This window comes from Populus nigra, chromosome 5, assembly GCF_951802175.1.
Source record: "Populus nigra chromosome 5, ddPopNigr1.1, whole genome shotgun sequence".
Classification (NCBI taxonomy): domain Eukaryota; kingdom Viridiplantae; phylum Streptophyta; class Magnoliopsida; order Malpighiales; family Salicaceae; genus Populus; species Populus nigra.
In genome coordinates, this window is record NC_084856.1 from 17,131,120 (window position 1) to 17,158,878 (window position 27,759).

Consider the following 27,759-nt stretch of genomic DNA (forward strand, 5'->3'; position numbering starts at 1 on the left):
TTGACAAGTTAAGTAATAAAACTTGAGTTGATCCAATATGTCACTTTCTCAATATTAAAAATAAAAAACATTGTAACACCCTGTAACTTTTAACTCAACTTCATCTTTTCCAGTAATCATATACATGTAAAATGAGGTGATTTTTTTTTAAGCTGAATTTTTCTTATCTTCATATTTTATTTAGAATGATTTTGACATATCTTGTAAAACCCATAGTACACTACATAAGCATATCTAACATATAAAGAATCTTCCATTTAAAAATAATGAATTTATCCAATTAAACAAAATTAGCAGAGTTTTCTCTACATAAAAATTCTATCTAAAATTTTATCTCATTTTAATACCCTTATCTTGGTTATTAAAATGGGATATGATATCTCTTTTTTTGTTAGAGTCCTGTTTGGTAGGTTCTGTGGTATCTCTTTATGTGTGTGTGTGTGTTTCTCTCTCTCTCTCTCTCTCTATATATATATATATATATATATAGTAAGAAAAAATTATTTTTGATATCAATGCATCAAAACGATCTAAAAACATTAAAAAATATTAATTTTAAGTAAAAAAAAAATTAAGGTAATGTGGTTTGCACCGCGTTCCCAAATGCTTAGTACATCATGTTGACATTGGAAAAATGCCAATTATTTTAGAAAAATCACATAATTGAAAATGAAGAGATACTACAAATCTAACAAATACATTATAAATAATGTAATATATTTTACATTATCAATACATATTCAGTTTAAACATTAAATTATTCTCAAATATTAAAAAAAATGTAAATTATGTCAAATGATTTAAGATTATATTAACAAAGATCTAATTAGAAAATAATCAGAATATAAATCACATATGATTTAATTGATATGCAATAATAAACTTGTAAACAATTTTAAAGATCTTAGTAAGTATTGATCTCATATATAAAAACATATTTTTATATCAAATGTAAATATAAAAACTTATTTTTCTAGAAACATCACATTGATTTAAATAACGAAAAATAACCATTGAACATTCTTTTTATTAATTGGTTTATTGATCAAAATAAGTTGTCCTTGCACCAGATATATAATATTATCACACCATATAATAGTAGATTGCATTTTCGAAAAATCCAGTGGATCTTGGGACTTTATTATAATTTACCCAAAAGCAAGGAAAAGGAAGTACAATATTAGAAAATACGTAAATTAATTAATGAAACAATCACCCCAGGTTCCCAGCCACATGCGACTTGGGGATCTAACTGGTAGCTCCAATGGAGTTAACACCTGCGTGATTTTTCTTCTAAAGGTTTGTTTGAAACAAACCGGACAATTTTTTATACCAATTTATATATTTATTATCATAAGGCAACACCATCATGCTACAACTGGAAGGGGATCTACGAGGAAAGCAGTCAGCATTTCCTTCGTCGTGTTACTGGCCTCTGTATAGCCATCATGATCCTTGTATACAACGTCGATGATACGAGCTAGATTAAGCATAAGTATCAAGACTTGCCTAGGAACAGTAGATGGCTTGAGAAGCTCCTCATTTATGTCTTTCCAATCAATTTCAACCATCTTGCTCAACATGTCATATGCTTCTTCCTTTGAAACACCATATTGCTTCATGCAGCACTCAACAGCTGACGCAACATGTCCTCTTTCTTGCTCAAACTGCATTTCAAACCAGACAACTGTTAGCAATGTTTTTTTTTTTTATGTAAACTTATTCTTAAGTATTAAAGCATGCGTGTTGTTGCATGCACCTTTTGTCAAATTTAATTAAGCTGGTGTAAAATACAATTAAATTCTCAAGTGTGGGTCTATAAGCATATATGTTGCAAGAAGTAAAGTATTCTATTCAAAGCAGCGACGAGTTCGATCGATAATTGTTGTCAATAAACACTTTTAACAGTGTTCCTGTGCTGAGAAAGAAGGAAATGTCTTGAGATTTAGTTGCTTGTCAATGACTATTTTCGTACCTCATGGGATGTAATGTCATCCATGAGCCTACCGATATCAGATGAGGCAACCACGATTTTAGGATTTTTCAACATCCACTCAAATGCGTCCTTTGAACCTGTTTCTGCCATCCCACATAACCATGCCACTGCGGCCATAGGATAACAAGAAGTATACACACCACCACGCCTGTATTCCTCCAGTTGTGGAACACAGTCTTGGTTGAACCATCTGGCTTCAATAAGGTAGGCCCTTGCTTGATTCTTCAACTATGGCATAAATCATTATATTCCAAGTAAGTTAATTTGGTTTTCTTTGTCAGATATGCGAACTAATGCCAGTTCACGAAACATAGAATGAATTAGAAAATATGTATACCATTTCTCTAGAGTAGTGCAGGCAGTATGATCTTCCTTCCTTCGCTGTCTCTTGCTCAATTTCATCGAAGAAACCAATTAATGCCTCAAAAAACAATTTCATGTAATCTGGCAGATCTTCCATGCTAGTATCCCACCTGAAAATCGATAATATTATTCTGACTTCATAATATGCGTTCGCAGTCAAAGAAATTCATACAAGTATATCGATCCAACAACTAAACCTTTCAATCTTTTCGGTGAAAAGCTCAAGTTCTTCAATCGTTCCGTGCACATCATATATGTCATCCAATATGGACAAAAACATGAGTACTTTTGTTATGAACCTCCTTGAAAGTACAAATTGTGGCTCAAGAAATGCTCCCATTCCCCAAAAAAAGCACTCAATCACTCTGTCTCGAGCAAAGGGTAGCTTTGTAACCAAGTCCAAGTCTATCCACCACCTACAATACATGCACCAACATGTCCAGTACTCTCGTTGAACTCTTATTTCTGCGTAGGAATTCTACTTAAATTAATAACTTACCTAGAGATACTCCTCAGCTCGTCCTGGTAGCACTTTTGCAATACATTGAAATCCAACTTTGCTAGCTTTAGAACAGCTCCAGTGCAAGCTTCGTCTTGCTGGTAGATAAGGATGTGGTGCCATTGCTCATGCTTTGGTACGCCTTTGTGGAGAGGCCGCCTCAAAGCATGACTTACTTTGTCAGCAAGAGGAGAGACCAGGTGAGCAACCGCGGACTCGAGGTGAGTTTTGCAAAAGGAAAGAGCTTTATCTAGCGTATCTTCTCCATGACCACCGAGGAAAGAAGCTTCATATAAACTTAGCAAGCCTTCCACATCATCAATAAGATTGTCCTTGAAGTTGCCTTTTCCATCCTTGAACTCGTTGAATATATCTGTTTCACAAACAAGAACACATAATGTCAAGAACAGGATGATAAGAACACACAATAAATCGAAATCGATAAGCTTATTTTTTTCCACATCATCAATAAGCTTCATATAAACTTAGCAAGCCTTCCACATCATCAATAAGCTTCATATAAACTTAGCAAGCCTTCCACATCATCAATAAGATTTATTTGTTTCTATGAGTTTTCTTGTGTGTTGCCCCTCGTAATAAAATTTCTGTTTTCGTCTAATAAGAAAGATGGACAACTTACCACTTGAAACATTGTATCCATACTCTCTAAGTAATCGAAATCGAAGAGCAACTGTAAAGAGGTCATCGTCGAAGTTGTTGTCATGATAAGTATTGTATTCGTGCTCTATTATGTCATGAATTTCTCCTTCAAAATGGTAACCAATGCCTAGCCGAAGGACAATGTCCATGAACTTCAGCTTTTCTGATGGTTTTAGAGTGGCGCTTGTAAGCATGGTCCTCACTTCTTCTTTCAGCACCTCAATTTCCTTAGTCCAAGCGCTGAATAGCATCTGAGGAGATGAAATTAATAGATACTTATTAGAGTGCATATAACTCAATGCCTGCATGTATTCTATTACATCTACATTGAGCAGCATATATTTTTCATGGAAAATTTTAATAGAAACTGAACTGCTATGGTAACGTTTGGTGGGATAAAATGCATTGAAAAGAAGAAGAATAAAAAAAGATGGTTCGTGAAACATTTGGAAGGTGGATGTCTAGCATTTCACTTAATTTCTTCCAATCCACAATTTCTACAAATTAAAACATAATAAATATGAATTTATACTTGCATAAGTAATTGCTTTACCTCATCACAAGGAGCCTTGTTGATGAAGTAATCACCCCATACAGAAGGATGAAACTCTGCTGTTCGGCGAAATTGAGCTTTTGGGGTTGATTCTTGAAGGGCCATCTCTTAGGTGAAACTATGCAACAAGATTTAAGAAACTGAGTCCGGTGTTTAAGGCTAGATATGATCAAATAGCATGGGTTGGGGTAGTATTTATAGTAACAATCCAGCGTCGCAGTGTTCTTCACAACTTTTCCTCGATGAATATCTTATATTATATGCTTACAATGGTTTCAACTTTCAAATAGTGATGTAGAATATTCATCCTCAATTAAGAAAACAGTTCGAGTCAAAATCATAACTAAGAGGGAGTACATATATACCTAAGAATATGACAGCAAAAAAAAGAAAAAAAAAAAATATATATATATATATATATATATTCCTTTAATATATATTAATTTCATCCCGCCAATAACCCTTCTATCAAACAAGTCACGTCGGCAAACAGCCAACTTTGTCTTTGTCTTTGAGGGTGCACTACCATGTCATAATTTCCAGAAAATCTTTTGCAAGTATCTGTGGACAAGTAGGGTGTAATCTTGAACTCTCTTTGATGACAACCTTTTGGTGCTTTACCTGGTCAAATCTTTCGTGGCAGAGCTGGTAGTATTTGACAGGGAAGATTAAAAATAATATAATAAGATATATTATTAAAAAACTTATTTATTTAAAATAAAAAATATTATCCTATTCTATATTTAAATACTAAAAAATAAAAGATTTAAAATATTTTACAGGTGCGGACTCCTGCTTGCCTCCCTGGTTCCGCCCTGTTCCTATCCACAACCTTTTGGACTTCCCAACGTTTCTGAAAATGAATGACCATTCTAAAGTGCTTGCTCACGATATTTCACTCCCTCCAGTGCACAAATATCATGAAACAGGATAAGTGAAACAAGGAATATTGTTTGGTCTTTTCAATGCATATCAAAATGTTGAATTTTGTGAATTGTACACAAATGTAAAAGCAGCCACGGTCAATTCTTTGAAAATATTGTTCGTTAACGAGGTTTTGTTTTTTTTTTAAAGAATGGTTGTGGTTTAAAATGTTTTTTAGTAGAAAATATATTAAAATAAAATTATTATTATTTTTTAAAAATTATTTTTAACATCAATATATTAAAACAATATAAAAATATAAAATAAAATTAATTTTAAATAAAAAAATTATATTTTTAAAAATTATAATTTCAACAACATTCTCCAACAAAATAAAAAAAAAAATGCATGCTGTTGAATGTTAATAGAAACTTACCAGTATGGCTTTTCCTAGCTACCGCCCGCCAATAAGGAATTGAAAGGTCCTCAACCTGTCAACATCTTTTGATCAAAATAAAATCGTTCAATTTCTTTTTAAAAAAATTTAATATCAATCCAATGGATCATTGGATCAGGTTTAAGATATATATATATATATTATAGTTTTCAAACTATTTTTTATTGAAGATGTTTTTAATGTTTTACATTTAGTGAAAAACTAGTGTATTTTAAAAACAAGTGAATCAATTATTTAAAGCGTAGGAATGACTATAGATTTTACTCAGGTAGGGGGTGTTTGGTTAGGTGGTGAAACCATCGATCATTTGACTAAATTTTGAAAGAGGTAATTATTTAAAATTAATTTATTTTTTTATGTTTTTAAAACACGTTACTTGAAGAAATTTCCGATTCTTGTGTACACGTCCAGTACGCTTTTTCTAGCAACCGCTCGCCAATAAGGAATTAGAAGGCTCGAGGCCCGAAGTCCCATCTGAGGTATGTCTGCGTGAGATCAGAGTTCAAACTTGTCATCATTGTCCGATCAGAATTTAACTGTACATATGTGGAAACGCAGTGGAGACTATTTTTTATTGAAAATGTTTTTAATTTTTTACATTTATATAGTAATATCTCTATAATTGAAAACACTCGAAACACTTGAAATAAATAAAAATCCAAAAACTAGTTTATTTTAAAAACAATTGCATCAATTATTAAAAGTGTAGGAATGACTAAAGATTTTACGCTATTTTTTTTTCTAAAATATGTATTTAATACGTAGAGGGTGTTTGGCTACCACCATTTCATCAAATTTTGAAAAAATAAATTGTTTAAAATTATTTTTTATATTTTTAGATTATTTTGATGTACTGATGTTAAAAATAATTTTAAAAAAATAAAACAAAATTATTTTTTTATTTAAAAAATAAATTAAAATTATTTTAAAAACAACCGCTACCACACTCTCAAACACCATATAAATATATGAGTTTTTATAAAATTAATTAAGAACAACGAAAATCAATCTCTAAAAACCATCCAAAATCAAAATCTTATTAAATATATGAGTTGTTATTAAAAAAGATATCAAGTAAATTAGCATCCCTCCTTTTAGAGTACTTTTCTACCAAGGGACACCTGTGCTCGTTGATTTTTAGTGCACGTTCCTATTTTACAAAGAAGAAATTTCCGATTTCTTATGGACACGTCCTGTATGGCTTTTCCTAGCAACCGCTCGCCAATAAGGAATTAGAAGGTTCGAGGCCCGAAGTCCCACCTGAGGTATGTCAGCGTGAGACCAGAGTTTAAACTTGTCAACGTTGTCCGATCAGAATTTCACTTGTGCACATGTTTTGAAACGCAGTGGAGTATTCGTGACTGATGTATCAATGAACTGCTTGTCAAGGTGTGCGTGCGTTTTTATGGTTTACCATTTGTTATTTAAAAAAATATATTTCTAGTTAAAAATATTTTAAATCATAATCATTATTATATTTTCAGAAACCTTCCTGTCAGTTACGGTTTACCATTCGTTACCATTTGTTATTCAGTTACGGTTAAATTAAAATCGTTCAATTTCTTTTTTAAGTCATTAAGGTGGACTATCGAATCAGATTTTATACTATGGTATTTTAAATGAAAGTAGGTGAGAGAGGAAAGAGCTAATGACTGTTATGGTTTTTTTTCTATTTGTAATTTGTTTTTTCCTTTTCTAATGTGACAGAGAAAATATTATTAAAAAATCAACTTTTTTATTGAGGGGAACAGTTGAGAAGGAGGAGTCGTCTTAACCTATTAGTTAACCAATTTTTTCTATTAATACGTGTGTAGCAATATACAATAGTAAAGGTAAAGATTACAATACTAGAGTAGTCATATAGTATTTTCTATATGTATATATTCTATAACATGCCCCCTCAAGCTGAAGGTGAAGAATCGACTTGAAGCTTGAATCGAAAAGCCATAAAGAAAGTAGTAGGAAGCGGCTTAGTAAAGACAGCAACAAGATGATCCTAAGAAGAGATAAAACGAATCCGAGTCTCTTTCTTCGCAATCCTATCTCGTAGAAAATGATAATCAACCTCAACATGTTTAGTACGAGCATAAAAGATAGGATTTGCAGATAAATAAGTAGAACCAAGATTATCACACCAAATTGTAGGAACAAAGGCAGAAGAAATCTGTAGATTTGTCAATAAATACTAAAGCCAGATAACCTCAGCAGTGTCATCTGAAAAGCCATAAAGAAAGTAGTAGGAAGCGGCTTAGTAAAGACAGCAACAAGATGATCCTAAGAAGAGATAAAACGAATCCGAGTCTCTTTCTTCGCAATCCTATCTCGTAGAAAATGATAATCAACCTCAACATGTTTAGTACGAGCATAAAAGATAGGATTTGCAGATAAATAAGTAGAACCAAGATTATCACACCAAATTGTAGGAACAAAGGCAGAAGAAATCTGTAGATTTGTCAATAAATACTAAAGCCAGATAACCTCAGCAGTGTCATCTGTTAAGGCTTTATACTCATTCTCGGTAGAGGAGCGGGCAACTTTGCGTTGCTCGCTTGATTTCTATGAAATCGATATCTGACCAAAGAAAACAAGCTAACCACCCGTAGACTTGCGATCATCAATACTACCTGCCCAATATGCATCCGTAAAGCAAAGGAAAAACTGCGAGTGATATGGAAGCCATAGGATGTTGAATCCTAAATATAACACAGAATGCTTTTAACGGCAGCCCAATAAGAATCTATAGAAGCATGTATAAACTAACAGACTCTATTAACAGCAAAGCAGATATCTAATTTCGTAAAGGTGAGATATTGAAGAGCGCTCATAATTTGACAAAACCGTGTAGGATCAGAAAACAAGGAATCTGACAGTATGGTAACTTTGGAGGTAGAGATAGGAGTATCAATAGGTTTGCAATAAGTCATACTAGCCTGAGTGAGGATGTCAAGAATATATTTATGCTGTCGTAACATCAAATCCATACTGGTGGACTGAAACTCAATACCCAAAAAATAATGAACGACACCTAAGTCACGAAGGTTGAACTCTAAGCTCAGCAACTGTATTAGACGGTCAAGTATAGTAGAGTTGCTACCCGTAAGCAGAATATCATCAACATAAACCAGAAGATAAAAGATATCAGCACCAATATACAAGATAAATAAGGAGTTGTCAACCTTGGAAGCGTGAAAGCCAATAGAAAGCAGAAAATCACTCAGACGAGTGTACCATAGCCGTTGTTGTTACCTATTTTTGAGTCCCTGCACAAACAAAAATAATATATATATATATATATATATATATATATATATATATATATATTCGGCAGGAATCCAAAAAAATAATAGAAGTGAGAAAAGGATGTTGGAACGCCCATAAAATGGCTAGAAATTGGTTGATAAGATTCAAAAATACAAGAATTGAAATTTTACAGTATATTTTTAACTTGTGAGAGCCCTGTTGACAAGAAAAATTCAATTTTTTGATGAAGAAAAGTCCAAAATCAAATGTTTATGGACTTCATTAAATTTTATCTAAGGTTTAATTGAATTTATGGAGGGTTTGATTGCAAGAAAAATTGATTTTTAAGTCAATTTAGGCTTTTATTGAAAGAAATTAAAGTTCTCGGGTCCAATTATAATTTTGAAGAGTTGATTTGGTGAAAAGATTCAAAAATACAAGAATTGAAATTTTACAGTATATTTTTAACTGGTGAGAGCCCTGTTGACAAGAAAAATTCAATTTTTGATGAAGAAAAGTCCAAAATCAAATGTTTATGGACTCAATTAAATTTTATCTAAGGTTTAATTGAATTTATAGAGGGTTCGATTGCAAGAAAAATTGATTTTAAGTCAATTTAGGCTTTTATTGGAAGAAATTTAAGTTCTCGGGTCCAATTATAATTTTGAAGAGTTGATTTGGTGAAATCAGGGGCTTAATTGCATAATTATTAAAATTTGATGGTCAATTAGGGACTTAATTGAAATAATGCAAAAACGAGCATGAACAATGCGAAGGTAATTTAATTACCTTCACCCTGTTCCATGCACATTTAAAATTTTACACGTATATGGTTTGGTTGGGTCACTGGCTTGAGCCAGTGACCAAACTAGGCTAACTGGGTCCAGCCCAACTACATGGATCGGGCTGGACTCAGCCCGAAAAACAAATTCTTCAAAAAAAATTATTTCAAAAACATTTGTGATTTTTCAAATAATTTTTAATGCATTTTGATCAGTATTGGTTTGTATTTTTATACTATAAAGATACAAATCCAGTATTAAAATAGCTGATTTTCGTCAAAACATTTTGGTTAAAAAATAAAATGTTTTTTTTTTATGCATACGACCAAGTCTCTCAAAAATAAAAATAAATCATATTGTATTTTCATACAACAAAGAAAATTTTAAAAATATGTATCAACATATATTTTGGCTTTAATAATCAGTTTATTAAAGCCACGAGAACTAAGCCAATATTTCAAAAATTCCAAAAAAATTATTTTGTTTTCTTTTAGTATATGGAGTTACGGCCTTATACGTAAGACATATTCTGGATTATTTCTGGGAAAAAAAGATAGCAGTACTATAACATTGTGAGAATACCTAAGTTAGTAAAAGTCTGAGGGCATTTTTATCAAATTAAATATTTTGACACCTAGTATGTGCTTTAATATCTAACTAATTTTCTTGGTGTGTACATCAATTATGTATTATTTAACTATTTTTAAAATATTTTTCTATCAATGTTTTGATAAATTGATTCATCCGTTAATAGTTAAAAAAAATAAATAAATAATCATAAATATATATGCATGATAAAAATTCCTAACAAATAACCTAATTTATGAATTGATATTTTTTAATAAATTCTTTACTCGGATAAAAACTATATATAACACAAATATATATATAAAGTGTATGATGTGAATAAATTTTTTATGAATTACTCTATTAACTTTAACTTGATGGTATAATTTTATGAATCATTTTAAATAGTTCATTTTAGTTACATGTGAGAAAAATATTAATGATATGCACATAGATAAAAATTTCATGTTACCATTTAACTAAGGAGTCCTTTTTGAATATTGATAGAATTTGTTAAAAGATATAAATATTTTTATTTAAAATAGTTAAAGATAACATATGATAATAACCTAGGATCTTCTATAAGAAAATAACTAAGTTTCCACTTTACTAATTTGCTCAATTTTGAATTTATTTTCTCATTCTTTTTATTTTAATTGGATATTAATTAGATGTGAAAAGAATTGCAAATAAAAATTATTATTTTTATGAATAGTTTTATCTAAGATAAAAAAAAATATGACAGTTTCCAAACTATTTTTTATTGAAAATGTTTTTAACTTTTTTACATTTAGTAATAACTATAATTGAAAACACTTGAAATGATTGAAATAAATAAAAATAAAAAAACTAGTTTGTTTTAAATACAAGTGAATCAATTATTAAAAGTGTAGGAATGACTAAAGATTTTACACTATTTGTTTTTCTAAAATATTTATTTAAGGGTGTTTGGTTAGGTGGTGCAACTACCATTTCATCAAATTTTAAAAAATAAATTGTTTAAAATTAATTTTTTTATATTTTTAAATTATTTTGATGTGCTATGTGAAAAATATTTTTTAAAAAATAAAACAAAATTATTTTGCTTTATTTGAAAAATAAATCAAAATCATTTTAAAAAGAAACCGCCATCACACTCTCAAATAACATGTAAGTATATAAGCTTTTATGAAATTAATTAAGAACAACGAAAATCAATCTCCAAAAAACATCCAAAATCAAAATCTTATTAAATATATGAGTTGTTATAAAAAAGAAGGGACACCTGTGCTTGTTGATTTTTAGTGCACGTACCTATTTTTCAAAGAAGAAATTTCCGATTGTTAGGGACACGATGCTGAATGTTCGAGTATGGCTTTTCCTAGCAACCGCTCGCCAATAAGGAATTAGAAGATTCAAGGCCCGAAGTCCCTTCCGAGGTATGTCTGCGTGAGATCAGAGTTTAAACTTGTCAACGTTGTCCGGTCAGAATTTAACTGCACATGTTTGGAAACGCAGTGAGGTATGTCTGCGTGCGTTAGGATTTTATCCACCTCTTTCACTGTTTTTTTCCATATAGGATTAAAATAAAACTCCGTAGGTGATTCTGGCATAGGTGGTAATTTTTTGCAATTTTCAGTAAAATACTGACGGCCTTGTTCCATCTGTAATGCCATCAGTATTTATTTAAAATATTTTTTAAAAATATTTATTAATAGTAAAAAAAAAACTAATTAACCAAATAAATAACCAAATAAAATTGTATTAAACATTAAAAATATAAAAATAATGTTAAATAATATTCATCCAAATATTCATTACAAATTTAATGTGTTTCAAAAACAAAATTAAACTAGAATAATGGCGGAACTGGAGGAGGAGGAGGAGGTGGTGGATGGTTATTCTCGGGACCGTACGACCAAGAAGGGGTTGTACATGTATCATCACCCATCCTTGATCTCATCTCCATAACCATTTGACGGAGCTGATAATAATCCGTCGAGAGTCATTCATATTGTTGTTTCAAGGCCACGAGCTCCTCAGACTGGGTGCTTCATACTGATGGAGAGCTCCTAACAGTTGAGACATTACAGGCCGACCGCAAGTTTTCGGCCGTAGTGTTGGAGAACCCATAGACCCAATTTTTATCGAGTCCACCAGATGATCCTATCTCCATCCACAAATCTGGATAGAAATCTGGATGGGTCGAAAGATCGTCTCTATATCTCTCCCTCAATCGGCTATTATAGGTTTCCTGAAAAAATTTTAAAAAATCATCATATTCAAGTTAAGAAAATAATAACTTACGAAATAAAATGATTGAACGAACATAACAGGAAGTGTTGAGCATGGTTGTCCACGAACTGCTACACCACCTTTTGGCGGTGTTGACTCTGCACGTACATCTCTACAAACAGCTCCATTGGGCTCGGCTCACATCCAAGAGACGTAGCCTGTAAGGAAAAAAAGGTTGCAAGTTAAATATATTTATAAGCAACAACAAATTAATTAACGATATATTTCATTTAAATTAATCTTACCATCCGCTTTGTATGTGCACTGAACAGGACGGAGCCGCCGGTGTGCGTGGTCACCGAACCAGAATTTATCGGTTCCGGTTGTTGACACCGAACTGTGAGCGTTGTGTGAACCGCTTAGACGTTACGTGCTCGATATATGTCATCCATATATCCCCTGAGATGAATGACAGTTTGAATTCCCACCAAACCACCACCGTATTCCATCCTTCAAGACCGTTATATCTCGCATATCTTGTTGCTTTTTTTGTGTGTCATAATAAAAATCAGGCAACCTACTTCCATAGTAACAAATTAGAATTTAAAACATAAAATTATAAAACAAAAATAAATATTATTTTTGATGTTACCTAGTTGCCGCGTGATTCTCTTATACCCTCCTCACAACATTGTTATCCGTGCTATCCCACTCAAATTTATATATATTTCAATTAAAATAATTTATTAAAAATAAAAATAGTACAAGATATAAGATTAGAAATATAATTTATTAAAAATAAGCTGGAAATTAAAACTTAACACCTACCTAAAATCGTCGAAACCATACTCCACTCAGAATGTCTAGAAACTTGACTCCATTGAAACAATGGAATCTCCATCGATGATTTAAACGCCGATGTTATTGTTCGAGTAGCCTCAATGTTTGTGAACCTGAAATTAAATAAAATTAATAAAATATTAATTAGTTGTTCATAAATTATGTTATAAGTATTAAAAAAAACTAAAACCTAAACAAACTGACATTGAAAGGTCATCCTTTCATTGTGCCTGGTACTTGTGGGTGAATTGACCCCACTATGAAGGCACACCGCCTCTACGCTGTGAAACCACGCTAGAAGAGGTAGCATCAGAAGTTGGCATAGTTGCCTCGCCGTGATCAACACCTAAGGATACGTCCTCCTTAGTGGTAGAAGAACTAGTTGCAACCATCTGCTGATAACGTGCTGTAGATTTCATTCTATGCATCTACACAAATTTATACGAATAATTACATAATTAAATTTGATTATTTAAAAAAAAATTAGCAACATCTCCCCTATACTGGAGACTATCCACAGTTTTCAAACCTCCAAATCTTTCCAATAACCACAAACCAATTGACTCCATTGGAAAATCTTATATAAAACCTAACATCTATAGAAATCAACATCTATATATTTTCAACTAACATCTATAGAAATGCATAAATAACAATTAAAATTAATGGAAATAATAAAAAAAAAACATAGCAATCAATAATAGAATAAAATTGAGATAAAACAATGAAATTTAATTCTTCATTTCCAATTACCATTTCCATGAAAAATTCAACAATAACAATTAAAAAAGACTAAATTATCAAATAATTATTACAATACAAACAATAAAATAATTAAATTTTCATTCAACACATCTACACAAATTTATACGAATAATTAAATAATTGAATTCAATTATTTATAAAACATTCGCCAGCACCTCCCCTATATTAGAGACTACCCATAGTTTTTCATACCTACAAATATTGATAATTACACAAATATTGCAAAATCACCTTTATACAACCTAACATCTATAGAAATTCAACATCTATATATTTTCAATTAACATCTATATAAATTCATAAATAACAATTAAAATTAATCGAAATAATAAAAAACATAACAAGAAATAATATAATAAAATTAAGATAAACTAATTAAATTTAATTATATATTTCAATTAACATTTTAAAGGTAAATTCAACAATAACAATTCAAATTTAACAAAATTTTCAATTATTATGGCAATACAAACAATAAAAGAAATTGAAAAAATAAAAGGAAAAAACTAAAGACTTTGATAATGAAAAATGTTTACCTTAATAGTTTGTTGATTACAAGATTTTATCTACAAATAATACACAAAACAAAGAACACCACAAAAATAATCATAATTAAAAACAAATACAAAGATAAAGAAAGGAGAATCATACCTTTTAATATGCTGAAAACTACAATAAAAAAATAAAACTACAATGAAAAACGCAAATGATTTATACTGAGAGAAAAAGAGAAGGAGGATAAGAGAAGAAATTAAAGGAGCCGCGAAAAAATGAACTGTGGAGGGTGGGTCGGTTTTATACTGCAGTTTTACCGATGGAAAAAAAATTAATATTTTTTGGGGCAATGGAGTTAAATACTGTCGGTAATTTCCGTCGGTATTTTTTGAAATTCGCACTACAATTTTGAAAATCCCTCTAGATTTTTCAAAATCCGTCAGCAAATCCATCGGTAACTATGTCAGAGCACGGGCGCATTGGATTTGCTGTGTTCATCGGTGATTCTATCGGTAACTGTGCCGACCGATCAAGTAGTATGACAGTCGCACGAATTGGAATGTGCGCCATCCATTGGTGATTCCAGCGGTATAACTGTCGGTGATTATGGGAGGGGCTGTAATATTTTTGCAACTCTCGGTGAAATATCAACTGGTCACATTCCGTCGGTGACGGTGGCAAAAGTCTATAATTTTTTTGCAACTCTTTGTGAAATACTGACGGGTCACATTCCATTGGTACAGCCGTCGGTGATTGTGATAAAATGCTGTAATTGTTTTTCAAATCTCTGTGAAATACCGACGGGTAACAATCCATCGGTGTTGTGTCAAGCTTTTGCATGGTTTTTTTGTATCGCCTATCTATCCTACTACACAAAAGGTTGAATTGCAACCTTACAGCACACACATCATAATAACAAGAGTAAACAATTATAAAATAAATATTTTATGTTCCAAAACATCATCCATAATATTACATCATAAAAAAAAGGCTTTACAACATATTTAGTCAGAATTTTCATCTTCGTCATCAATTGACTTGTTATCAACTTCATCGCACTCTTCAATGTGGTTATCATCTTCTTCATCAACATTCTCTAGCCCACTAAAGCTCAAAGCAGCATTCAACTCCTCCGCGTCAACATCAACAAGACAATCATCGAAAACATGAAAATTTGAATTTTTTTCTAAGTCAATTGAAGGAGCAACTCGGTATGGTTCAACCAACTCACTAGCTTGAAAGACTTCATCTATCACACTTGCGTCTTCGTTGTCATCCTGAATAACCTCGACACGACCCCTGGGTTTGGTTTTTAAAACGGATAACCAATCAACTCTTGATCGATCCTTTCTAAAGGAAGGGGTGTATTTGTAATAAACTTGTTGGCATTGCTTCGCGAAAACAAAGATATCGTTAACGTTGCGGTGACTAGCTTTTTAGTTGATTTCAACGAGACCATAGTGAGGATCTACTCTGATTCCTATCAGTTGTGTCATATCAATAGCATTTGAATAAAAACACTCTATTTTGCTCGTTATGATATTGTAGTTTGATGACCTCTTCCAATCTACCATAGTAGTCAACTTCAAACTCACTAGAAGTCGATCCCTTAATACAAACACCGTTATTGTATGTCTTTCTTCCATGCTCATATTCTTCAGTATGAAAGACATATCCACTGACAAAATACCCGTTATAGCACTTAACTTTTCTTTCAGGGCCCAGCCTTAGTAAAGACAGTGAAATAGCAACACTACCTCCTATTTGATAAACCTTGTATATCAAATACAACAATAATCAATAAATAGATATTCTGTAATATTGATGTACAGTTAATTATCTCGCAAGAGATAATGAGTTTGTGATAAGACTTACATGTGTTCTAAACCACGTGGCAAATTGTTCATCTTGTAATTGAAAGATCTGGGATTCGGTCAGCTATGAGTTATTGAACAATAAGTTTCGTCAATGTTGCCTACAAGGTTGTTCCAAATTATATGAGTTTATTATATCACAATATATAAATAGTACACTCTTGACAAAGTTTAATTGGAACATCTATTTACTTAATAAAAGGTCTCAGCTCATCACAGTTAAATATGACATAATTGTGTGCTTGTCTAAACTCTATTTCAGACAAATATCTTCCCCTGTCGGCATTTTTAGGTGTGGGTCGTCTAGGATGGGAGAATATTGACAAGTTCTCACTTAAAGGCACTTCACCACCATCATCATGTCATGGAACAAGGTTGATCCTCGTTCTCAAATGAGGTTCGAAATAGTATGAGATAAATGTTGAGATCTCCTCAACAATATAGGCCTTAAAATATTGACGCCTCAACATGCGCCTTGTTCTTAACCCTTTTTTAAGATTGAACAAGTACCTGCATGTATATAATTAATAAAAAATTATCAATTAAAAAAATAATTAAAAAATGTTTAATTATGAATTACATAACAACTGTAATATCTAACCTCTCGAATGGATACATCCATCTATATTGGACCGGTCCTCCAACTTTACCTCAAATGGTAAATGTACGGGTAGATACTCCATTGAGTCAAAAAAATGATAGAGGGAATATCATCTCAAGTTTGCATATTGTCTCGACGATATTCATTTCAAGCATTTCAATGTGATCAACATTCAACTTGCTGGAGCATATATCTCTGAAGAAATGACTGATCTCCATGAGTGCATCTCATATCCCTTTTGGCAACAAATCATAAAAAGTTAGTGGGATGAGTGTTTGCATAAACACATGGCAGTCATGACTCTTCATTACATATAATATGCATTCCTCCGTATTAACCAGCCTTGATATGTTTGAGGCATGTCCATCGGGAAAACGCAGACTCTTAAGCCTTTTGTAGACTAGTAGTTGTGTGTTTTTCTCTAACACGAAGCTTGCTCTTGGTTTTGCGACCCGTGACCCATCACAAACCAACTCCATAGTTTTACGGTTACAGAACAAGTCTAAATCCAATCTAGCCTTGATGTTGTCCTTTGTCTTCTCCTTAACATCCATGACGGTGTTGAAAATGTTCTCAAACATGTTCTTTTCAATGTGCATGACGTTAAGGTTATGGCAGAGCAGATTGGTCTTCCAATAAGGAAGCTCCCAAAAGATACTTCGCTTTACCTAATTATGGGTCAAACCAAAACCAGGAAACTTCTGCTTACCTGACTAGAGACCAAACATAATGTCACCGTACTCTGACACAACATCATGCAATTCTTCACTAGAAAGATGCGGGGGTGCAACATCCTTTTCAACTCTGCCACCAAAGAAATCATTTCTGTACCTGTGATTTGATGGCAAGAAATGACGGTGACAATAAAAAAAAGAAGCTTTACCCCGGTTTGTTAATGTTGGAAAGAAATCACTAGAATCAGCATGTAATAAATGAGAATATTGTAATTTCCTCATTTGCATTATTTGGCTGCAAATCAGCTGGGATTTGTATCCAAGATTAATGCATTGAATCTTTCCTAATAAAGAGATGTGATTCGGCTATATAAACTCTCTACTAACCTAGCGGAAAAAAAAAGAGTAGAGAAAGAAACAGCCAAAGACAGACAAGAAAAACGTAAGAGAGGCAAAGTAAAAAATGCAGCAAATAAAAGAAGCTTTCTTTCTTGCATTCTGGTATTATTGTGAGGAAAGAGGAGAGAAAAAAATACAAGACGGAGAGGGAGCTTTGCTGCTAAACCTTGACAGCAACGTTTGTTTGGTTTTATTTCATCTTCTGCAGAAAAGAAAACAGTGAGACCTGCAGGTAAGTCTTAACTTTCTCCTTCTTTGCTGCCTTTAAATCTTTTGTACCTGTTTTGTCTTTGCTTGGCACATTAGTTTTCAATTTTATGTTGTACAATGCCCGCTTGCTTTGTGTTGTTCCTGCTGTGGTTTTGAGTTTTTTGGATGGGTGACTATGTTAAGATTTGGTTAGCCTCTGGTGTTCTTCTTTTTATCTCCTTTCTTTCGCTGGGTTAGAATTAAGGAACCGGGGGAGGGGGCTGTTGTTTTCTTCATCAGCAGCTCCTTTTTTTCTGTTCGTGTCCTTCCATTTTTTTATTGAAATAGGTGGCCAGGTCTGCTTTATTTTCTAGTCCGTGATATATGTGTTATAAAAGCATATCGTCCCAAGCTCTTCCTTTTTGTATGAAACTAGCATAGCAGTTTCTCCCGGATTGTTAAAAAGAAAATAGATCGTGAGTCATGATCACATGCAGTAGGATTTTGATTTCAAAATTTTAGTTTCAAAACGTTAGTCCCTTATGCATATGGGCTTAGTCCTTTCCAGTGTACAGAATTTTGAGTTGATTTGGCTTTGAACGATTTTTGTTACGAATTGTTTCAAGTTTCTTGTAATATTAATGATGGCTTGCTGCTTTCCATTTTGGTGTTTATGTCTAAATGTGATGTTTGCATTTTGACAAAAAAAAATATAAAGAAAAATATTTTCTTGTGTGTTGCATACGGCCAATACCCTAACATCTTTTTGAATTTTCTCTTCAAAAAAAAAATATTTGAAGTTTTTTTTCTAAAAAATGTGTTTTCGCATGGATTTCTTAAACACAAAAATTATTTTCTTCCATTTCTAGATTTTACAACATGTTTGTAAAACTCCAAAGGGTGTTGGCCAATATTCCAAAAAATATAAAAATCTTATTTTGGGGGGAATTCATCTATTATTCACCGCTAATGTTTGGATAAAGAAATCCTTAAAGGACAAATATCCAAAATATTATTGGAAATAATTTGTTATTATTCACTGTTAATATTTGGATAAAGAAACCCTGAGTGGTAAATATCCAAAATAATTTTCTAGGAATAATAAATCCTCACACATCCTTAAAAGAAACCTTGATTATAATTGAGAATATTTCATTTTTTTTACTCCACGGTTTACAAGCCGTGAGAGTATAAAACATTAAGGCAAAAATAGGCCTTTAAAGCGCCCTAGATTTCTAAATTTTTATCTCTCCTCCTTGCGATTTACGAGTCGCAAACTCTTGAAATACCAAGGGAAAAATGAGCTTTTAAAACACATGGAATCTTCTTGGATTTCTATCTTAATAAATTTAGTTAGAATCAAACCTAGAAAAAACTGATGGAATTAGAAAACACCAACACCATAGAAATTATAAGACAAACCAAACACCAAGCAGCTTATCTTAGGTAGGGCATACTAGAGGTGCTAATACCTTTCCTTTACGCAACCAGTCCCTTGCTTTAGAATCTCTGAAAGACCAGTTAGGGTTTCTAGTGACCAAAATACTAGGTGGCTACTCCTTTATTCAAAACAAACAAAGACCCCGAAATCAATCGAGGATCACCGCGCTCCGCCGCGAGGGTGCGACAATAAGTTATTATTTATTTCATCACAACACATCTAATTCGGTGTAATTCAAACAAAGTTTCAACAATTTGCAAACAAATACAATTTGACAAAATCTAAAATAAACTATAACAACTACAAAATTATACATTCATACTACAACTTTCTTTGACAAATAACAATCAAACAAGTATATACGTTAACAAAATACATATACTAAAAAAAATAAAAAATTATAAAATTGACATTTAAATGTTAAAACTAAAAAAAAATAGATTTACTTACAAAAAATAATAAAATCCAAAATAAATTGTTCGGAGAACAGATGTTGTGACCACGTACAAAAGTATAAGAAACTTAAGTGTTTGTGTTGAGAAAAGGGGGAGAGTTAGAATGGTGGTTGGCTGGAGTTTGGGAGGGGAGAGTTGGGATGGGGAAGAAGAAGCATAAATGAATAAAGAGAGAGTCGGCAGAGTAGGTATATATTGGCTTTTACCGATGGAATCACCGATGAAATGTTTCCATCGGTGATTCCATCGGTAAGTCTGCTGGTGAATGTGCCACGTCCATGTATGGAGATCCTGATTTGAATCCCTTGGTCATTTCATCGGTAAAATCGCCTGAAAAAAATTCACGTCATCACACCATTGTAACTTTTTTAAAATCTATATAATTCATCGGCAATACGGTCGGTATATACCGGCGGATGTATTTCATCGATATACACCGACCGTATTGCAGAAAGAAATGGATTGTTGGTATATATCGACAAAATTAGAAATGGAATTATTTCTGTCGATAAAAATTACCGACGAAAAAATTTTATCGGTAAGTCCGTTGGTGTTCGCCAATTTTCTGGTAGTGACTGCAATGCATCCTGTAAAATTAGAGGCAAAGGAGAGGCCTAATTAATATTGTTGACATAGTTGTTAATATGGAAAGAGCATTGGCTCTTTGTGAAGAGGTCCGCTCTAGTCGCTCTACGGCCACACTCTTCATTCCTTCAGGTTGAATTCAAGTATCCATGCCAAAAGAAAATCCAAGGAATTTAATTTTGTCAAGTTTCGTTCTAACTTTGATCTTCCTCTTCCCTATCTGCTTGACATAATATCCTTCAAAGTTTTATTCTTTCTCCAAGTGTACACAAAATTTCATCATTTTTCAACTTTTTCATCTATCAAATTTGGTTATTATTCTTTTAATAAACTTGAAAACAAAATTCAAGCATTAAAAAGTTATTTTTTAATTTATTTTTCATGGCATAACCACACACTTGAAATCGTTTTTAAACTTATTTTCCATGACAGTACTAACAAACATCGAAAAATTATCTACTTTTCAGGAATTCACTTTTTATTTAAGGTCATCAATGGGTTTATCAATGTCTTTAAGGTGTTTTTGGTCAAAAATAAATTTTTTTAGCAAAACATTGGTTGTCTCAACTTTTGAACAACCCTTAGGTTGCCAAAAACTAGGCTAGAAATGATACATCATTTGTGCTATTTAAAAGAAAAAAAAAAGGCCTAGCATAGACCTTGCCTTTTTTGGATGGATTATGTACACGCTTGGCTTGTTTTGTTTTGTTTTTTTTTACTATTTCATTCAAATAGATTAACTAAAAATAATTTGAAATATTTTTTATGGAATGCCATTGAAATTCCAATTTGTTTCAATGAAATCATAACCTTTTTTTTATATTAGCAAGCACTTTTTTTATACAGCCTTTATTGATTATTGTTTTTATATTTTGTTTGATTGCTATATTTTTTGTTTAATTAAATTTCATTCGGTCTTTCGTATTATCTCATGAAATTTGATGACATTATTTTTTATAGAAATAGCCAACATCATTCTTTTGCAGCCCTCCACCATAATTTTATCTCACAATTAGGGTTCAAGAAAGATATTTCCTAATTTTAAATGAATTTAGGAGTGTTTTTAGAAGATAAATAAATAAATAAGATGAGACTTGTTCTAGTAGCTTTTTCTAGTGGGCCAAGCATGCTAGCCCACCTAGAACCAAACATCTAACGCTATTTTTTATGTTAATTTTTTCCTTTTTATTATTTTAAATTTATTAAAATATATTAATTAAACATATATGTGGGATGTCTGACCTAGTGGGTATTTGATTTTATTTGAGTTAATTAAAATAAAAAAAATTAAAAATATATAATTTTGAAAATAAAATATTGTTTACTTTTTACTTGGTTTAAATATAAATGAATTGAAATTTTAAGTTTTATTTGAGATTAGTTAAACATATATGTTAAATTCCCAACCTAATAGGTATTCAATTTTATTTGAGATTAATTAAAATAAATAAATTAAATTTATGCATCAATGTTTTGATTAAAAATTAATTTTTATGTAATATAAGAAAAAAAAGTTGAAAACATCGACTCATTAATTATTTTTGCATTATTGTTTCTTGTTCCAATCACAGTGAAACGCGAGCAAACTGACTAGTTATCTCATTTAACAAAACAACTAGGTTTTTTTTAATAGTGAGGGAGCTAGCTTTTTTTTTAAATCTTTCTTTAAATTTTTTTCTCTTTCAATTGAATCCTTTTTTCTTGTTTTTTCTTAATTTTATCCTTCAATATTTCATTAATTTTGAATTGATCTTCGTAATTTATTTCAATTTGCTTTTTATGAGATTATTGTAATCTCAAATAAACATTTTGATATTTGGTTAATGCTCAATTTTGCAATGTCTATTTTTATTATCATATCATTAAGTAAAAAATAGTTAAAAAAAAAGTTAAACCCAAAAGAGTCTATGATCCTGGTCAAGGGTTTGGCGGTTTATGCTATTAAGCCCGGATCGATTTAATATGTTGCCGTTTTAATATTAAAAAAAATATTTTTTGATTTTTTTTTAAATCCAAATCATAATTTCTACCAATTATCAAGGTTGTCTTTGCACCTTCCAGATCAACTAGGTCATGTTGGGGCAATTTTCATACAAGTTAATTTTAAACCCAAGCTCAGTAAAAAGTTAGGTCGAGAGTTTTCAAGGTTGACTTACTTGGTTGGGCCATTTTTTCCTTTTCTTTTTTTCAATTCTATTTTTAAATTTTTTTTCTTTTGATTGAATCCTTTTAGCCTTTTTTTTCTTTCAATTTCATCCTTCAACATTTAAATGATTTTGAAATGGTCTTCATAATTTATTTTGGTTTGTTTTTTGTGAGGATATTACAATCTCAAACAAACATCCTAATATATGATTAGTGTTGAATTTTGCGTGTTTATTTTTGTTATCATATCATTAAGTAAAAAATAGTTTTTAAAAAATAAAGTTGTTAAACCTAATGGAAACATGATTCGGGTCGCAGGTTTGACAAGTTAAGTAATAAAACTTGAGTTGATCCAATATGTCACTTTCTCAATATTAAAAATAAAAAACATTGTAACACCCTGTAACTTTTAACGCAACTTCATCTTTTCCAGTAATCATATACATGTAAAATGAGGTGATTCTTTTTTAAGCTGAATTTTTCTTATCTTCATATTTTATTTAGAATGATTTTGACATATCTTGTAACACCCATAGTACACTACATAAGCATATCTAACATATAAGGAATCTTCCATTTAAAAATAATGAATTTATCCAATTAAACAAAATTAGCAGAGTTTTCTCTACACAAAAATCCTACCTAAAATTTTATCTCATTTTAATACCCTTATCTTGGTTATTAAAATGGGATATGGTATCTCTTTTTTTGTTAGAGTCCTGTTTGGTAGGTTCTGTGGTATCTCTTTATGTGTGTGTGTGTGTGTGTTTCTCTCTCTCTCTCTCTCTCTCTCTCTCTCTATATATATATATATATATAGTAAGAAAAAATTATTTTTGATATCAATGCATCAAAACGATCTAAAAACATTAAAAAATATTAATTTTAAGTAAAAAAAAAATTAAGGTAACGTGGTTTGCACCGCGTTCCCAAATGCTTAGTACATCATGTTGACATTGGAAAAATGCCAATTATTTTAGAAAAATCACATAATTGAAAATGAAGAGATACTACAAATCTAACAAATACATTATAAATAATGTAATATATTTTACATTATCAATACATATTCAGTTTAAACATTAAATTATTCTCAAATATTAAAAAAAATGTAAATTATGTCAAATGATTTAAGATTATATTAACAAAGATCTAATTAGAAAATAATCAGAATATAAATCACATATGATTTAATTGATATGCAATAATAAACTTGTAAACAATTTTAAAGATCTTAGTAAGTATTGATCTCATATATAAAAACATATTTTTATATCAAATGTAAATATAAAAACTTATTTTTCTAGAAACATCACATTGATTTAAATAACGAAAAATAACCATTGAACATTCTTTTTATTAATTGGTTTATTGATCAAAATAAGTTGTCCTTGCACCATATATATAATATTATCACACCATATAATAGTAGATTGCATTTTCGAAAAATCCAGTGGATCATGGGACTTTATTATAATTTACCCAAAAGCAAGGAAAAGGAAGTACAATATTAGAAAATACGTAAATTAATTAATGAAACAATCACCCCAGGTTCCCAGCCACATGCGACTTGGGGATCTAACTGGTAGCTCCAATGGAGTTAACACCTGCGTGATTTTTCTTCTAAAGGTTTGTTTGAAACAAACCGGACAATTTTTTATACCAATTTATATATTTATTATCATAAGGCAACACCATCATGCTACAACTGGAAGGGGATCTACGAGGAAAGCAGTCAGCATTTCCTTCGTCGTGTTACTGGCCTCTGTATAGCCATCATGATCCTTGTATACAACGTCGATGATACGAGCTAGATTAAGCATAAGTATCAAGACTTGCCTAGGAACAGTAGATGGCTTGAGAAGCTCCTCATTTATGTCTTTCCAATCAATTTCAACCATCTTGCTCAACATGTCATATGCTTCTTCCTTTGAAACACCATATTGCTTCATGCAGCACTCAACAGCTGACGCAACATGTCCTCTTTCTTGCTCAAACTGCATTTCAAACCAGACAACTGTTAGCAATGTTTTTTTTTTTTTATGTTAACTTATTCTTAAGTATTAAAGCATGCGTGTTGTTGCATGCACCTTTTGTCAAATTTAATTAAGCTGGTGTAAAATACAATTAAATTCTCAAGTGTGGGTCTATAAGCATATATGTTGCAAGAAGTAAAGTATTCTATTCAAAGCAGCGACGAGTTCGATCGATAATTGTTGTCAATAAACACTTTTAACAGTGTTCCTGTGCTGAGAAAGAAGGAAATGTCTTGAGATTTAGTTGCTTGTCAATGACTATTTTCGTACCTCATGGGATGTAATGTCATCCATGAGCCTACCGATATCAGATGAGGCAACCACGATTTTAGGATTTTTCAACATCCACTCAAATGCCTCCTTTGAACCTGTTTCTGCCATCCCACATAACCATGCCACTGCGGCCATAGGATAACAAGAAGTATACACACCACCACGCCTGTATTCCTCCAGTTGTGGAACACAGTCTTGGTTGAACCATCTGGCTTCAATAAGGTAGGCCCTTGCTTGATTCTTCAACTATGGCATAAATCATTATATTCCAAGTAAGTTAATTTGGTTTTCTTTGTCAGATATGCGAACTAATGCCAGTTCACGAAACATAGAATGAATTAGAAAATATGTATACCATTTCTCTAGAGTAGTGCAGGCAGTATGATCTTCCTTCCTTCGCTGTCTCTTGCTCAATTTCATCGAAGAAACCAATTAATGCCTCAAAAAACAATTTCATGTAATCTGGCAGATCTTCCATGCTAGTATCCCACCTGAAAATCGATAATATTATTCTGACTTCATAATATGCGTTCGCAGTCAAAGAAATTCATACAAGTATATCGATCCAACAAGTAAACCTTTCAATCTTTTCGGTGAAAAGCTCAAGTTCTTCAATCGTTCCGTGCACATCATATATGTCATCCAATATGGACAAAAACATGAGTACTTTTGTTATGAACCTCCTTGAAAGTACAAATTGTGGCTCAAGAAATGCTCCCATTCCCCAAAAAAAGCACTCAATCACTCTGTCTCGAGCAAAGGGTAGCTTTGTAACCAAGTCCAAGTCTATCCACCACCTACAATACATGCACCAACATGTCCAGTACTCTCGTTGAACTCTTATTTCTGCGTAGGAATTCTACTTAAATTAATAACTTACCTAGAGATACTCCTCAGCTCGTCCTGGTAGCACTTTTGCAATACATTGAAATCCAACTTTGCTAGCTTTAGAACAGCTCCAGTGCAAGCTTCGTCTTGCTGGTAGATAAGGATGTGGTGCCATTGCTCATGCTTTGGTACGCCTTTGTGGAGAGGCCGCCTCAAAGCATGACTTACTTTGTCAGCAAGAGGAGAGACCAGGTGAGCAACCGCGGACTCGAGGTGAGTTTTGCAAAAGGAAAGAGCTTTATCTAGCGTATCTTCTCCATGACCACCGAGGAAAGAAGCTTCATATAAACTTAGCAAGCCTTCCACATCATCAATAAGATTGTCCTTGAAGTTGCCTTTTCCATCCTTGAACTCGTTGAATATATCTGTTTCACAAACAAGAACACATAATGTCAAGAACAGGATGATAAGAACACACAATAAATCGAAATCGATAAGCTTATTTTTTTCCACATCATCAATAAGCTTCATATAAACTTAGCAAGCCTTCCACATCATCAATAAGCTTCATATAAACTTAGCAAGCCTTCCACATCATCAATAAGATTTATTTGTTTCTATGAGTTTTCTTGTGTGTTGCCCCTCGTAATAAAATTTCTGTTTTCGTCTAATAAGAAAGATGGACAACTTACCACTTGAAACATTGTATCCATACTCTCTAAGTAATCGAAATCGAAGAGCAACTGTAAAGAGGTCATCGTCGAAGTTGTTGTCATGATAAGTATTGTATTCGTGCTCTATTATGTCATGAATTTCTCCTTCAAAATGGTAACCAATGCCTAGCCGAAGGACAATGTCCATGAACTTCAGCTTTTCTGATGGTTTTAGAGTGGCGCTTGTAAGCATGGTCCTCACTTCTTCTTTCAGCACCTCAATTTCCTTAGTCCAAGCGCTGAATAGCATCTGAGGAGATGAAATTAATAGATACTTATTAGAGTGCATATAACTCAATGCCTGCATGTATTCTATTACATCTACATTGAGCAGCATATATTTTTCATGGAAAATTTTAATAGAAACTGAACTGCTATGGTAACGTTTGGTGGGATAAAATGCATTGAAAAGAAGAAGAATAAAAAAAGATGGTTCGTGAAACATTTGGAAGGTGGATGTCTAGCATTTCACTTAATTTCTTCCAATCCACAATTTCTACAAATTAAAACATAATAAATATGAATTTATACTTGCATAAGTAATTGCTTTACCTCATCACAAGGAGCCTTGTTGATGAAGTAATCACCCCATACAGAAGGATGAAACTCTGCTGTTCGGCGAAATTGAGCTTTTGGGGTTGATTCTTGAAGGGCCATCTCTTAGGTGAAACTATGCAACAAGATTTAAGAAACTGAGTCCGGTGTTTAAGGCTAGATATGATCAAATAGCATGGGTTGGGGTAGTATTTATAGTAACAATCCAGCGTCGCAGTGTTCTTCACAACTTTTCCTCGATGAATATCTTATATTATATGCTTACAATGGTTTCAACTTTCAAATAGTGATGTGGAATATTCATCCTCAATTAAGAAAACAGTTCGAGTCAAAATCATAACTAAGAGGGAGTACATATATACCTAAGAATATGACAGCAAAAAAAAGAAAAAGAAAAAATATATATATATATATATATATATTCCTTTAATATATATTAATTTCATCCCGCCAATAACCCTTCTATCAAACAAGTCACGTCGGCAAACAGCCAACTTTGTCTTTGTCTTTGAGGGTGCACTACCATGTCATAATTTCCAGAAAATCTTTTGCAAGTATCTGTGGACAAGTAGGGTGTAATCTTGAACTCTCTTTGATGACAACCTTTTGGTGCTTTACCTGGTCAAATCTTTCGTGGCAGAGCTGGTAGTATTTGACAGGGAAGATTAAAAATAATATAATAAGATATATTATTAA

At 32.0% G+C, this 27,759-nt stretch overlaps 2 protein-coding genes across 2 annotated transcripts; both read right to left on the reverse strand.

Annotated features, from left to right (window-relative positions):
- Positions 1-1,108: 1,108 nt before the first annotated feature.
- On the reverse strand, positions 1,109-4,363 carry LOC133694419 (probable terpene synthase 3). The gene is made up of 7 exons (XM_062115918.1): positions 4,072-4,363; positions 3,499-3,769; positions 2,859-3,231; positions 2,557-2,775; positions 2,334-2,469; positions 1,976-2,224; positions 1,109-1,667 (listed from the first exon to the last, which is right to left on the reverse strand). Exons 1-7 carry the CDS (start codon positions 4,174-4,176, stop codon positions 1,368-1,370), a joined length of 1,653 nt encoding a protein of 550 aa, XP_061971902.1. The 5' UTR covers positions 4,177-4,363; the 3' UTR covers positions 1,109-1,367.
- Positions 4,364-24,096: 19,733 nt separating this feature from the next.
- Positions 24,097-27,342, reverse strand: LOC133694404 (probable terpene synthase 3). Its single transcript, XM_062115904.1, has 7 exons — positions 27,061-27,342; positions 26,488-26,758; positions 25,848-26,220; positions 25,546-25,764; positions 25,323-25,458; positions 24,965-25,213; positions 24,097-24,655 (listed from the first exon to the last, which is right to left on the reverse strand). Exons 1-7 carry the CDS (start codon positions 27,163-27,165, stop codon positions 24,356-24,358), a joined length of 1,653 nt encoding a protein of 550 aa, XP_061971888.1. The 5' UTR covers positions 27,166-27,342; the 3' UTR covers positions 24,097-24,355.
- Between the last annotated feature and the right edge of the window lie 417 nt (positions 27,343-27,759).